Source organism: Panthera onca, chromosome X (genome assembly GCF_046562875.1).
Source record: "Panthera onca isolate mPanOnc1 chromosome X, mPanOnc1 haplotype 2, whole genome shotgun sequence".
NCBI classification, from domain to species: domain Eukaryota; kingdom Metazoa; phylum Chordata; class Mammalia; order Carnivora; family Felidae; genus Panthera; species Panthera onca.
The window spans coordinates 14,032,018-14,046,305 of NC_138357.1; the positions used below are offsets into that span (position 1 = coordinate 14,032,018).

The 14,288-nt window shown below is 49.0% G+C and overlaps 1 protein-coding gene across 4 annotated transcripts in view; it reads left to right on the forward strand.

The window, feature by feature from the left end:
• FGF13 (fibroblast growth factor 13) overlaps positions 1–14,288 on the forward strand; it is a 448,029-nt gene that overhangs the window by 379,921 nt on the left and 53,820 nt on the right. For 2 of the 4 annotated variants that reach the window (XM_081793722.1, XM_081793725.1), the window contains 2 exons: positions 4,428–4,538; positions 10,339–10,442. In XM_081793722.1, the coding sequence (XP_081649848.1) occupies positions 4,428–4,538; positions 10,339–10,442 (215 nt within the window). Of the gene's footprint in view, positions 1–1,837; positions 2,423–2,731; positions 2,853–4,427; positions 4,539–10,338; positions 10,443–14,288 lie in introns of those variants that run through there. The other 2 variants (XM_081793723.1, XM_081793724.1) reach the window with 2 other exon arrangements.

Sequence of the window (14,288 nt, forward strand, 5' to 3'; positions counted from 1 at the left end):
AGATGCTTAGCGGAAGGTAAAAGCAGGCCGGGAGGGAGTAGGAACCCCTTACCAGTCCCATTCCACACCCCAAATATTTGGCCCTGGCCAGATCTTCTTCTGAGGCCTCTCTTGGTGAGGTTATTTCCCTTTGGGGTAACTAGAATTCGAATCCCATACATTCTGGGCTAGGAATCCTCTTCCTACCCTTAAGAATCAATGCAAATCAGTCACTCATCAATTTTTTTCAACAAACGGTTTATTGAGCATCAACTATGTGACAGGCACCGTGCCAGGAGATGGGAATATACTGATGGCCAAGACCCAGTCCCGATTTTCGAGGCGTTCCAAGTCCAATGGGAGCTGAGCAGGGTACCCCCACCCTGACAAGCATTAATGTCTGTGTGTCGATTACCCTGCAGGGAATTTCAGCCCATTTGGCAGGACGATCCTGGGACCCTCCACCTCAGTGCCTGCAGCCTTCACCCCAGCCTGCCTTTGCAGACACAGAACAGTGCTTCTCACAGGGCAACAGACACTTCAAGACGGGGGTGGGGAGGAGCGGAAGCCCCTGGCGGGGTGGGGGGGTGGGGAGTGAAATCTGCCAAAGGCTCAGGTGATCCAGCTCTGATGGGCTAACAAGCCCGACAGAGTCTCCTGGCTGGGATCTCAGGCAAGAAAGAAGGACCGGGATCTGGGCATTTGGTTTTGCATCATATCCCGAAAAGATCTGGAAAGCAGGGAGGAAGGGAGGTCCAGCCAAGAATGTAGCGGCAGCGTTTCCCCAATACCGCTCACTGTACCCGACCCAAGCTCTCCGCTGGGATCCCGAACCCGAACGAACGACTTGGGGGCGGAGGAAAAGCGGGGTTCGGACCGCACAAATTGGCCTGAAATTGAAAAGTCAGCAAAAACCACTGGGTGGCAGCGTGGCGTGCGGGCGCAGCTCTGCAGTGCCCGCTGCCGCCGGTGCTGCCGCGGCCGCCGCCGCGAGGGCTGAACCCGTCTGCGAGCCCTGGCCTCGCTCCCGAAGGGCTACAAGTGTCGCCAAGCGAAACGCCTCGGCGGGGGAGTGTGTTTGGGGGAAGGGGCTGCTGGGAGTCGCAGACCCGGGCGGGGGCGGGGGGGGGCGGCGAACTTCCCAGGGGCTCCAGCCCGGGGCAGCGTGGCCGGCTCAGAGTCCGGCACTGAGGCAACGGTCCCTCCCCCGCCCGGCCCCCCGCGTCTCCAGGCCAGACCCCCTCCCCGCTCTCCCTCCCCCCCCCCCCCCCGCCCCCGCTCTTCCAGCCCCACCGCCTCCTCCCGGCGCCCCCTCCGCCACCGCCTCCTCCCGAGGCTCGGCTCGGGAAGAGGAGGGCAGGAGGCTCCGGGCGGTGGGGCGGCGCCAGAGCCCCTACAGGTGTTAGCGCGCGGCCCGCCGGGGCCTCGGGGGGCGGGGCGGCCGGGCGCCGGCGGGCTGGGCTCCGGGAGGGAGGGGCCGCCGGGGGAGGGGGCCTCGGGGAGGCCGCGGCGCTCTTCCGGAGGGTGCCGGCGGCGACCGGAATCCTATGCAGAGACTGTGCCGCGCCCAGAGCAGCAGCAGCCGCCGCCGCCGCCGCCGCCAACGCCGCCGCCGAGATGCGAGGCCGTTACCTGTTTGATCCCCGTCGGCCAGCTGGCACGGGCCAACTTTTCCCGGTGGCCAGGCCCCGAAGTTGCAAGGACTAGTCGGAGGCTCGGAGGGGCCAGGGCGAGGGCGCGCTCCCCCCGCGCGCTTCCTCCTTCCCCCCCCCCCCTCCCGCCGCCCGCGCTCGCGGCCTCTCTCCCGCCCGCGCCGCTCCCTCCGCCCGCCTCCCCGCTCCGGCCCCCTCCGCGCGGCACAGGGCGGGGGGTGCCGCGAAACTCCGACCCGAGCCGCTTGGACTCGCACAGTGTCCTCGGGGCGCAGGGGCCGAGCGCACGCAGCCGCGCCGCGCCGCCTCCGCCGCCAGTCTCTCGCCGCGATCCCGGCCCGGGGCCGTGGCGTCGGCTCGGACCCAGGCAGCCCGCAGCCCGCGCGGGAGCCGGCCCACCGCCCGAGGAGCCCGGACGGCATGCTGAGCCCCCTCCTCGGCTGACGGCCGAGCGCGGAGAAGCCCGGGCGAGCGCCGGCCGGGGAGACGAGGGCGGCCGCGGCGCCAGACCGAGCGGGGCGCGCCGCGGAGGAGCGGGAGGCGGAGGCGCAGGCGAAGCCGGAGAGGGGCCGCCAAAGAAGTGGTGGTGGTGGGCGTCGTGGCCATGGCGGCGGCTATCGCCAGCTCGCTGATCCGTCAGAAGAGACAAGCCCGCGAGCGCGAGAAATCCAACGCCTGCAAGTGTGTCAGCAGCCCCAGCAAAGGCAAGACCAGCTGCGACAAAAACAAGTTAAACGTCTTTTCCCGGGTCAAACTCTTCGGCTCCAAGAAGAGGCGCAGAAGGAGACCAGGTTGGAAGGGGCGCTTGGCCGGCTTTGGGTTTTGTTTTTTGTTTTTTTTGCTCCCCCACCCCCATACTGAACGAGCGTGGAGGGGGGCTGGAGGGCGTGTGTGGAAGCGTAGGTGAGTTTGTCGGGGGCCCATCTGGTGCGGATGTGGCCACCTAGCCGGTGTGCGTGCGTGGGAAGCGACTGCTTTCTCGCCGCCTTCGTAGCGGTAACTGGCTTGCTGCATTGCAACTGCCGTGGGACAGGCGCAGAGCCCGGGGCCGTCGCCGGCCCCGGGGGGGGGGGGGGGGGGGGGGGGGGGCGCCCGCGGCTTCAGACGTGCCACATGGGTGCATGCCCCGGGGGCTCTGCGGGCGTCACCCAGACGTGGCTGCCGTGTGTGTGGCGTGGAAATTGCGGGCGCCGAGCCGGGCGGACACCGCTGCCCGCCCTAGTGAGCCCGGGGAAACCCTCCTTTGCCTTTACCCCTGCAACTCTGACCCTTCCCCTCCGAGCTTCCACCCCCCCCCCCCCCCCCGAGGGCCGTGGGCTTCGGCGAGCGATCCAGGCGTTCCGTTTCTTTGCTCGCTTTCGAGCTCCTCGGCCCAGACTTGACTTGTGGTGCACCTTTGAAATATTTGCTGGGGAAGGGGGGAGTGGATTCCTAGAACCTTGTGGCGGAGAGCTTGGTGATCTGGCTAGACTAGTGAGACTGGTTACTCGCGACCAAAATGCAGGGTTGACGAGCGCATTTAAACTCCTAGCCAGATCGTAGGTCCTTTGGAACCTATTCCGTGAGAAGAGGAGCGCGATATTCCGGTGCCCGGGGCGGAGGGGGGGGGGGGGAAATTCACACAGCTCTAAGTGTCAGGTTGCGTCAAGGTAGCCCTTCAGGCGAGCATGCAGCGTATTTGGCCGATCTTCACCAAATGAATCCTTTACGCTCTTTTCTTACTTTTAACGAGACAAATAATACAGAATTTCAGACTTAGTCATCAGTTTGTTCTTTCTCTGTTTATGTGTTCCGCACGCTATGGGATGGAAACGCAGACATCCATTTTCTGTTTGCTCGAAGTTTTTAAGGCATTGGCTGTGCATTGGGCTTGTTTTCGAAAGGCGGAAGCGGTTGCAGAGCATGATTATGTGGCCTGAATCATCACACACACAATGTTTCAGTGCAGGGGACTGTGTTCAGTCAAAGCAAATTTGGGATAGCAGGGTTGTTCTTGGTGAATTAGGTGCTTCCTTAACCTGCGGTGATTCGTAACTGAAAATCCGTTCCATTGAGAAACCCGTGTGGTTAGACGATCATGTTTCTGGTATTAAATGTGAAGATAAGTATAAACTCATTTTCTTTCCTCCCCACCAACAAAAACCCTGCCCTTTTTGCACCCACTTTCCCTAAGCATAACTAACACGATAGGGTATGGTAGTAACGGTTGGTTTTTTTTTCCTCTCCTCCCCCCCCCCCCCCTTTTCTTGTATCACAGCTGGGTTTTCCAGATTATTTGTGCCTTTTCAACATTCTCAGAACGGAGGGGACTCCATTCCCTCCGTCTTCAAATAGCGATGATTCTGAGGGAAGTCTTTTTGTTAGCGTGGTTCCTGGTCCCTGGTGGGCAAACCACTCTAACTTACCTTCGTATTTCTCCTTTTCCTTCCACGTGAAAAGGGGCACGTTGTGAAAAGGCAGAGCCTGCCGTTTGCCAACCCATCCCGAACGCTCCATGAGCTAGAGTACCGCTCTGGAAACCGGGGCACACGCTGTCAGAAACCAGCCGCCGTCAGAAGCTTTAGGGCTTGGCCGAGTCACGAGGTAGAAAGCAGTCGTTTCTTCGGTTTGGACATTTCCTCGGAAACTTGGGGGTTTGCTTTGCGCGTTTTCTTTGCGAGGACTCTTTAAAGTTGTAGCGTGACCCTTGACAGCAACGTCGGCGTCGGCGAATGAAATCAGGATCTCGGATCCCGAGTCTCTCCCGCCGCCTGTGCACGACTTACCGATTGATGCAAATTCCCATTCTCTTTGCAGAGCCTCAGCTTAAGGGTATAGTCACCAAACTCTACAGCCGACAAGGCTACCACCTGCAGCTGCAGGCAGATGGAACCATCGACGGCACGAAAGACGAGGACAGCACTTACAGTAAGTGACTGCGAAATAAATAGTAGATCCCCAGCCCGTTGCTGACATGGCGCGTTTCCTTCATTTATTTATTTGTTAACGAACAACCCTTGCTAAATTCCGACCCGAGGGCAGAAAGGCCGCCAGCCCCGTACTCGTGTTTATGCGGGTCAACCTGAAGCCAGTTGAACGTGAAAAATGTCTAAAGTGGCGAACTGCAGCAAATGATGTGGACACCGTCTGGAGAACAATCCAAATGTCATCTCCATGGTAATCTGGATAGATTTATGGCTGGCCTTTGGATTTTTATTACTTTTTTCCCCCCACAGAAAATTTACTCACCCACACACCCGATCCCGAAATAGCATGTTATCTCTACTCTTAAGAACCGATCTCATCCCAAGAGAGAGGAGTGGTTTCGTGTCTAATTGGGATTTTAACAGTTGAGATACCTCCACAGGTGGGGAGAGGGATTTCTTGTAGAGTTTTATTTGTTTTTTTACCGTGCTCTGAAGGCCACGCTGGGACCATAATGGCGAACCTTAACCAAAAGGGAGCACGTCGAAACTAAAGTCAGTTTTGTTATTTCTGATGATTGAAGTAAGGTGAGTCTAAGCCGTGACATAACCTTTTGATGACATGTGCTTTATTTATTTGAAATAAGAGAAACAGACTCACAAATAGCGAAGCCCTCTCTTCACTTCACTTGCATGCTGCAGACTTCTGCAGACCCAGTGAAATATTCCGTGAGGCTGAAACACCTACTTCTCACAATTCGTTCTCTTGTTTTCCCTCATTTCTGTCGCATTTCCCTCAGGCTTTGGTAACTTCCCAGAAACCTCCCCATCGTCCCCTCAGAAAGCAGCCAAGGAAAGCCCATCAGAGTGGTAACGAGTCCTCAGCGGCATTTTTAGAGATGTTTGGCTGTAGACAGCAAGGCCATAGACAGGGGTCCCAATGTAAAGTGTCAAGACAGTTTCTCACCTTTTAAGAATGCTCCCCGGGCTGATGGCCAAGCTATGACCTCAAGAGGAAGTCACTTTTAATTACCCTTGAAGAAAGCCCTGGTGATACCTAGGATGAAAAACATCCACACTAAATGGTTCTCACTGTTCTTGCAAAATGCTGTGTTACCGCTGTGATACTAAAGTTCTACAGTGAGTATCCTAGACGATCTTTTGTGCCTACTCTTCTCCTTGACAAAATGAGTCCAGTGTAACTAGAAGGTTTTACCGTAATCATATACAGAATACAGACGTTCGTACGCAGGGATCAGTAGTAAAACATTCCCGTAAGTTTTATGTAGAATCAGCTCTTAGGGAAGGAATTGGGAGGGTGTGCATTGGTCTGGTTTTCAAAGCGCCTCGGCAGAATAGATCCGTTGGGCATTATCGAAAGGAAGTTATGATTAGCTGCTAATGAGCCCCACCCCGTCAAGTTTTCCCCCTTCTACTTCTGACTTCTTCTCCAGGTTACAATCGGAGAAAAAGTGATTTGGGAGCTAGTGTTCACACGTGTCACTTGAAAAGGAAAAATTAGTTCGTTTGTCGTGTTTTGTAAACAGCAGTATGTCAAACGTGTCAAGATCATACGGTATGTGGCCATTTTAAGAAACGTATAGACACATATACATACACACGTATATTCATATACCTTCGTACACATACATTATCTACCTACACACAGGCTTTAAATCATGGAGTAGATTTTCTACGTGTTCACAGCTCCTGCCTTCAGTTGTCATATGCCTCTGATACGAATGGCATTTCTGTGTGCTAATGATATTGTAAGACCTTGAAAGAGTGTGGCCTGATAACCAGAATCTGTGTTTAGGCAGAATGTAGTAATGAGAGGTAAGTCAAACAGTAGTGGTAAGTATTACCACAACATGAAGCCTACAAGTAGAAAGCATCTCAGAAGAGGTTCCAAGTCTGTGGGGCTTGACCCTACCCCGGATGCCAAGTGTGACCAGAAGCCGGGGGGACTAGGTCATCTTCCCAATTGAGGATATTGGAGGGCACAAGTCATCATGAAACAGGAACGTTTCATGATTGAAATGATTATTAAAATGATCATCGTTACAGTGCAAGTCCAGCCATATACATTTGTTCTTTTTTTTCCCCTAAAGCCAAGCGGTTTTCTTGGCATTCATTAGTTATTTTAAATGAGTAGAACAAGACTACAGTTGGTTTCTTATTCACCTGTAACTCCTTTGTTTATATAGTATTTCCTTAATGTGTATTCCTGGAATTGTGTTTTTATTTTTCTTATTTTTCAGCACCTCTCATCATTTTTGCACGTTTAGTTCAAATCGATTTTACGACCTTTTAATCCTGATGTGGTAAACAAAAGCAGGATAAAACGAATTAGTTCACATTTACCCAGATATATCGATGCCTAAAAACATGTGTTTGGTATAATACATTTAAGCTGACCTTAGATTTATTGCAGTGGTAAATGTCAGTTCAATAAAATCTCATCATGAGCATATCAGCCATTGTAAATTATGTATTTCCCCCTGAAAAGGAAAAGATGATAGACATTTCATGGCAGGAGTTTTATTATCTGCCTTGGGTGCAATGAGGGCTATTTTAAAAGAATAGGCAACTTTCCCTTTAAATGTCCGGGAGTGTTCCCAGTTCAAGGTGTCAGGTCTTCCCAATCTACATTAAGATGTACTTTGATTAATTGCTCCCTTTGAGAAGTTGACCTTAGCCCAACTAATGAAGAAGGATGACCTCAGTGTCCTATTCAGTAAACATTAAGTGCCAACTTGTGCACATCTCTGAGAAAATGGTCCCTTCAAGGTAGGAGTTTGTTTTTATGTAGACACAGCAGAGAACAAACAAGAAACAAAAGCCTCATTATTTGTTAAAAGTTTATTCAAGGGCACCTGGGTGGCCCGGTCAGTTAAGCATCCGACTCTTGATTTCAGCTCAGGTCATGATCTTGCGGGTTCATGGGATGGAGCCCCACGTCCAGCTCTGTGCTGACAGCAAGGAACCCGCTTGGGATTCTCTCCCCCTCTGTCTCTGCCCCTCCCCTGAAAGCACTCTCTCTTCCTCTCTCTCAAAGTAAATAAACTTTAAAAGAAAAAAAAGCTTATTCAAAACTTTGATGGAAATAGAAACGAGATTTTAGGTACTTAATGAATGTGTTTTAGATACACAAATGAAATCAGTCGTTTTCTTCTTCTATTTAGAATATGTTCATCCTAATTGAAGTAATCTCTTCTGTCCATGAGAAAGTACTCCAGATTTAGAGAAACACAGGCACATAGGAAAATAGTGATTCTGCCCAAGCTTACCCTTGATATAATTTCTTTGCATTAAAAAAAATTTTTTTTAATGTTTATTTTTGAGAGAGAGAGAGAGAGCAAGGGGGGGGGGGAGGAGAAGAGAGAGAGGGAGACACAGAATCAGAAGCAGGCTAAGCTCTGAGCTGTCAGCACAGAGCCGGAGGTGGGGCTTGAACCCGTGAACCGTGAGATCATGACCTGCGTCGAAGTCGGACGCTGGACTGACTGAGCCACCCAGGCGCCCCTCTTTGCATTTTTATTTGGAAAGGCTGACAACCCTTTAGACTTTCAGCCAACCCAGTTTGTTATCTATCATGAATGTCTAAAGAAAAGACTGGACTAGTTAGACGAGCCGCTGTCCGCTGCTGCTTTCTTCAATATTTGTGTTTTAGAGTGCTGAGTTTTTATCTTGAATCGGGTTTCATAGAAATTTATGGTACATAGTGAAAAATTCATGTTCTACTATATTGTTAATACCATTATTCAAGAATAGATAATCCTGGGCATGGATTGCTGATGGTCTTTGCTACTCTTCCACTTACTGCTCTCTGATGTTTGGAGTTTAAGCATTTTCTTGCTCATTAAAACCCACACCAGAGAGTAGTTGAGGCACATGGTGAAAAGCAAATCGTTTTCACTCTTTTTTTTTTTTTTTTGCTTGTTATAAGCTGCATTAAGAGAACTAAAGAGGTTCCAAATGTCGTAAACAATGAAGTTCTAGAAAGAATCCTGAATTTCATCTGTCATTCCCTGTCCCCTATTAGCATGACTAAGCTACGATTCAGACCCAGGCTGGTATTCCATTTGTCTGGTAGTACGTAGTGGTATGGCTTTTATACCAAACCCATATGGAAGTTTGTGTTTGGTTTTTTAGAACTCAGAATTTTTCAACTCTGAACTTCCACAAAATGGGAATGTGATGATCTCTCACATTCCAAAAATACAGCGTTGTCACGTTTTCACCATACGCATTGCTGTCAGTCCACAAATGTGTGGTGAGCACCTGCTGTGAGCGGGGCATCAACCACAGAAAGAGATATATACATGACATACTCAAAGGTATCAGACTTCGTTCCTATGCATTGCACTGTCAAAGACAGCATGAGATCCTGGCTCGCAATCTGTGCAGTTACTTTCCTTTACCTCACATAACAGAAGGGCACAGCTTTTAATATGATGAGCATTGAATGGGATGCCATCGGTAGCACGTGGTAGGAACACTTGGATTTTGAACTGTACGATGTCCTGCTCCTCTTTGCTAACACCCTGATTTTAAGGGAAATAGACATTGTAGGCTCCCCAAGGAATATTTAGTTCTTCATTACTGTTTCTCATCCATATTACCCCACCTATAGACATATATATAACGTATGTATATAACACATGTATATGTTATTCACACACACACACACACACACACACACACACTTACATACATCAAGGTAAGAGGTCTCAGAAAGTCCGCTCTTACCCACGTGGGGACTCTTTTACACTCTTGTTCAGAGAGATGATAGCAGCCTGATCCATCATCCTCCATGAACTTACACACCAAGGCAAAAATCATCAACGTTGGTCTAGGACTCTTGAGAGAAAGGTGCACAGGCTGGCTTCAAAAGATGTGTGTGGCAGGCACTACGTTTTAAAAATGTACTGTTTTATTTTTATTCACGGCGTAGGAGGGAGTAGACAGCTGGTAGGGGGAGGACGCCCACCGGTTTTCTCCAGTGAGTGGTGTGTAATTGTGGGGAGAGCATGGGTGTAAGTTTCACGCACTCAAACCTTCAAATGGAGAAACGGAGGCCTCTTTGGTACCAGCGGGCTGCCGCCTTACAACTATTTTGCTAAATAAACAAACAAACCTCTCGACTTCATTGTTTGTATTCCTTTCACCTTTGCTCCTAGAGACAAAAAGCTGGGCATACCCACCACCCTCCTCAACCCTGTCTTGGAACACGTTGGTTCTGTAAGAAATACTACTCTGGGAACCTAAGACTACAAAATGCCTTTTTTTTTCTTCCAAGGCCTGGATTCATTTTGGGGTTGTTCCATTGGAAATAATACAGATAATTTAGATGAGGGAGTTGCACTGGTATCTTTTCTAAGATTCTAGGAATCTCTCCCCAACTGGTAGATCATAACCATGTCTGTGAATTTCAGCAGTCATCTAGGGGAGCGGTTTAAAATAGTTCGTTGAGGATAGAGCTCTTTAATGTATAGACCGATTCCTGGAAGCGTATCGCTTCAAAAGCATCAGGATTCCCTACTTCCAACACTATACAAACCATAGAATTGTCTTCCAGTTTCCCCAGGGTGTTTGAGAATATGTAGCTATGGTCCCAGTTGTGTGACTGCCACCAGAAATCAAGGGTAGAATACTAAAGGCCCTATCTGTGGGTAAATGTATATGTCTGTCTATTTTTACCAAGCACCCGTTACTGTTAGAGGGCCAGACCTGCTGGAAGCCTTGAAAAGCTATGGAATTCCGAATGATGACCTTGTTTTCACATTCTTTGTTTATTTCAGCTCTGTTTAACCTCATCCCTGTGGGTCTTCGAGTGGTGGCTATTCAAGGAGTTCAAACTAAGCTGTATTTGGCAATGAACAGCGAGGGATACCTGTACACCTCGGTAGGACTTTCACTGTGTTCGTGTTTGGACTATTCTGGTTTTCATCTGATGTGAACTAAAATATGCTACATATGTGTAACCGTTGCAGATTTCTGGGATATGAGGAAGAATGTTCTTGATGGAAATGTCTCCTTTGAAAGGACAGATGAACTTCCTGTGAAAATTCTGTCTATTGCTAGTTAACTATTTGCAGCTAACAATGTTGGGTTCACATCAGAGATCCACGAAACGTTTTCGCACATGATGACGCCCGAGTTATTATTCTATGTGGCGTATAATAGAACGCTCTGGCTGGCTGGCTTGCGTTGCACCTGCGGGGAGCAAAGCCATTTCTGTAAGTCAGTTCAACATCTATTGATCCAGCTTCACCCTAAAGAACTCAAGGCGAGCTCTTCCTCCAGTTAATTCTAGGACATACAGGACAGTTCTGGAAGTTGCTCTCTTATCTGAAGTTCAGTTGGGGGCACATCTGTTGTCTGTTTTTCCATCAAGCACGTTTCGGCTTCTCTGTGTGTACAAATACCTGCTGTTCCCAAGAAATGTGTAAATAATGCAGACAAGACTTCAGCTTAGGAATATGAGGCCGAATTAAGCTTTTTAAAAACGTTTAACGTGTAGATATAGGCAGAGGCGGTGCAGTTACCAGGGTTAGGATTTCCGTCTTATCAGTAGGTCGAGTTACAGGTCGTAGGAGACCACTTAATACGTGAATTCTCTGTAGTCTTCGTTTTGAATTTCCTGTGTTTTAAGAAAAGGCTAGGATGTTGAAAATGGAGAAAATTGCTTGCCCAACCTCCCACTAGATAGCCTCGAAGGAGGCTATCCGCACGATTAGAGAAATGTATTCCTCTAAGCACCAAAGTGGTACTTTTTTGCTCTCGGCCATTCCCTGGATTTATTGCAAAGCCAGGCGTGTAGAAAGGCTGTTGGGAGATGTGGTGGAGACCGTGTCATAACCCTGTGTTTTCAGAGGCCAAGACGGGAAAGAGGTGAGAGACAAGTAAGACCACAAAGGACCCGTTCATTTGGCAAACCGGGTAGTTTGTTTCATATTACAACAGAATATTATTCTATTGTGGCATAATAATCCTCCAACCCTGGTCGCTATCAGCATTCCTGTCAGGCCATTTCAGCTGTCGTGTTTGATAAGTGCAGGGGTGTTATTATTTTTACAAATGATAAACTCGGATTTATTGTACTATTCATGACGTGTGTCACTAGTTAATACACTGACTGCTATTCCTGCAAACGATAGGAAAGGGGATTTGTTTTTCAGATTTGTGCGTTAAGGTAAGAGAATTTAATAAAGAAGGATTTTAATTAACCTCGTTTAGATCCACAGACTACCTCGACAGGGCCAGATACCAAGGTAGGTCGTTAATAAAATAAATGACTGTTTTCTGAAACTACTGTGCAGGCATGGGAAGGAAATGGAATATATCCGAGGCGTACTTTTGAGAAGGTAAATACCAGATGGCGTAGGAAAGAATTATTAGGCAATAATGACTGGTCAAGAATCCAGAAGGGTGAATTTTTTAAAAATCTTGCAGCAGTTAATTGCTTTTTTTTTTTTTTTTTAATTTTGGAAATAACATGTAAGTTAAAGACAAAGTCATGTACGTTAGGTAATATGTCAGGTCCCTCCACTCAAGAAAATCAGGGCATTCAGTATTACATTTAGGGAACTGAGGTCAAAAATGCATAGCCTAGCATTCAGATTGACCGTTATTTTAGCAGATCGGTAAATGCCAACATGAGCTCCTTTCTAAAGAAGACTTCCCGGGAGGAATTGGCCTTGTAGATCCATGGGCTTCCTTTCCATGATGGGCAAGCTGAGAGCAAAATGTGAGACACTCTGTATGGATTTCCCATTAAGGCAAAGCAACCTTAAGTTAAGCATTTCCTATTAAGGAAAAGAATCTATGCTTTCGTCAAGGAGGAAAGCTGTCTGATTGATAATCCTGGAGTTCGTACAGGGAAAGAGATCTAACTCCTCTGCTCCAGGAAAGAATCTGAATATTCTCCAGGATAAGTTGCCCAGTTCTTCTCATTGCTCCTCATGGAGTATGGTGTGGACTCCCTTTAGCACGTTGACTACCAACCTCAGCGCTCCATTTCATCATCATTTAAAGTATGGTGCCCAGGGGCGCCTGGGTGGCTCAGTCGGTTAAGCGTCCTGCTTCCGCTCAGGTCATGATCTCACGGCTCGTGAGTTTGAACCCCGTGTCGGGCTCTGGGCTGACAGCTCGGAGCCTGGAGCCCGCTTCGGATTCTGTGTCTCCCTCCCTCTGTCTGCCCCTCCGCTGCTTGCACTGTCTCTCGCATCGTCTCAAAAATAAATAGACATCAAAAAAGTTATTTTTTAACCTATTAGGACGTTATCGAAAATAATCTTGGTGAGGCATGACAAGGGTCTGCCTTAAGCCATCTGCACTGGCTAAAAGGACATGCGCTCTTCATGAGCTGTTTTAGACGCAGAATCATCTGGATTTGGAGGGAAAGCGCGACCACCACATATGGTCAAAAGTAAAGTAGCTTCAGGTAGAGATGCTTTTTAAAACTTGCACAATGGTGGGTTATCAGGGGCCCCGGGGGGGAAGGGAGAATTCTACCTTTGGCAACTGGTTTGATGGTGAAGCTGTTAACCAAGATGGCGACCAAAGGAAAAGGCAGAACTGGGAGGAAGATACCAGGGTATAGATCGCTATAGATCCTTGAAAATCTGAACGTAGAGTCTGAGAAAGATGTGAGCTAGAGATAAAAACGTGGGCATTCTCGCACGTAGGTGGTGGTTGATGCCACCAGAATAGTTGAGAGAATGTGTAGCATAAGAAGAAAAGAGGGTTTGTCAAATAATATTAGGGAATACCATCACGTAAGTGGCCAGCAGCAGAGAAGGAACTCATTGTGGCAGATAATCATGGTATTACAAAAGCTAAGAGGGGACTTGAGTTGAGGACAAGAGTTGGGGAGACTGATGGAATGGAATGTTGAGATTCACCTCGAGAAGAGGGATGCTGCTTCTGCGATACGAGGCCGGGATGAGGACAGACGGAGACCTAGGCGTACCAAGTCTGCAGGTGACGGACAAGAAAGTAGAGCGATTTCCAGCCGAAAGACCTGTATTTTTCCCGTGAAGTAGGCCGAGAGGTCCCCTGCTGAAAATCAGAGGCATTGGGGTGGCGTCCGTGGAGATTTGAAAGAGCTGTTTGGGAAAGGGTTAGCCGGCCGACCAGGGCCGGGTGAATTGCAGCTCGAGGGCCAAATCTAGCCCATCACCCGTTTTGGCAAATAAGTTTCATCGGAACACAGCCCCACCCCATTCATTTACTTCTTGTCTGCGACTGCTTTTGTGCCGGAACCTGCAGAGTTGAACAGTTGCAGCGGAGCCCTCAGGGCCCCGTGAAGCCTCCGTTATTTGCTGTCTTACCCTTTACCGAAAAAAGTTTGCTGACGCCTAGTTCAGACGGCGGTTCTCAACTTAGCTACCTATCAGAATCGCCTTCTGATGCTAGCGGGTAGCCTGGGTTGAAAACCGCCCATCTGGGGCCGAGAAAAAGGATTGCTGAGAACCACCCCCACCCCCGCCATGAAGTCAGAAACCGTGAACTCCTGTGCCCTTTGTCCTTTATTGGTTTGAAATTTCTGACGCTGGTCGTCGTCTTCTGCTCTTACAAGCAGATTGACTTCACCTTTCAGAAGGACTGTTTCTTGAGGTGAAGGAAGATGCTGATCCTTGGAAGCCGTTTCTTCCTTCCTCTTTTCTATCTTCTTTCGCATTTCTGCTTGGACATCCCTCAATTTCTTTGAAATTCACTTCTACATTTTTACTGTTTCTCCCCCCAC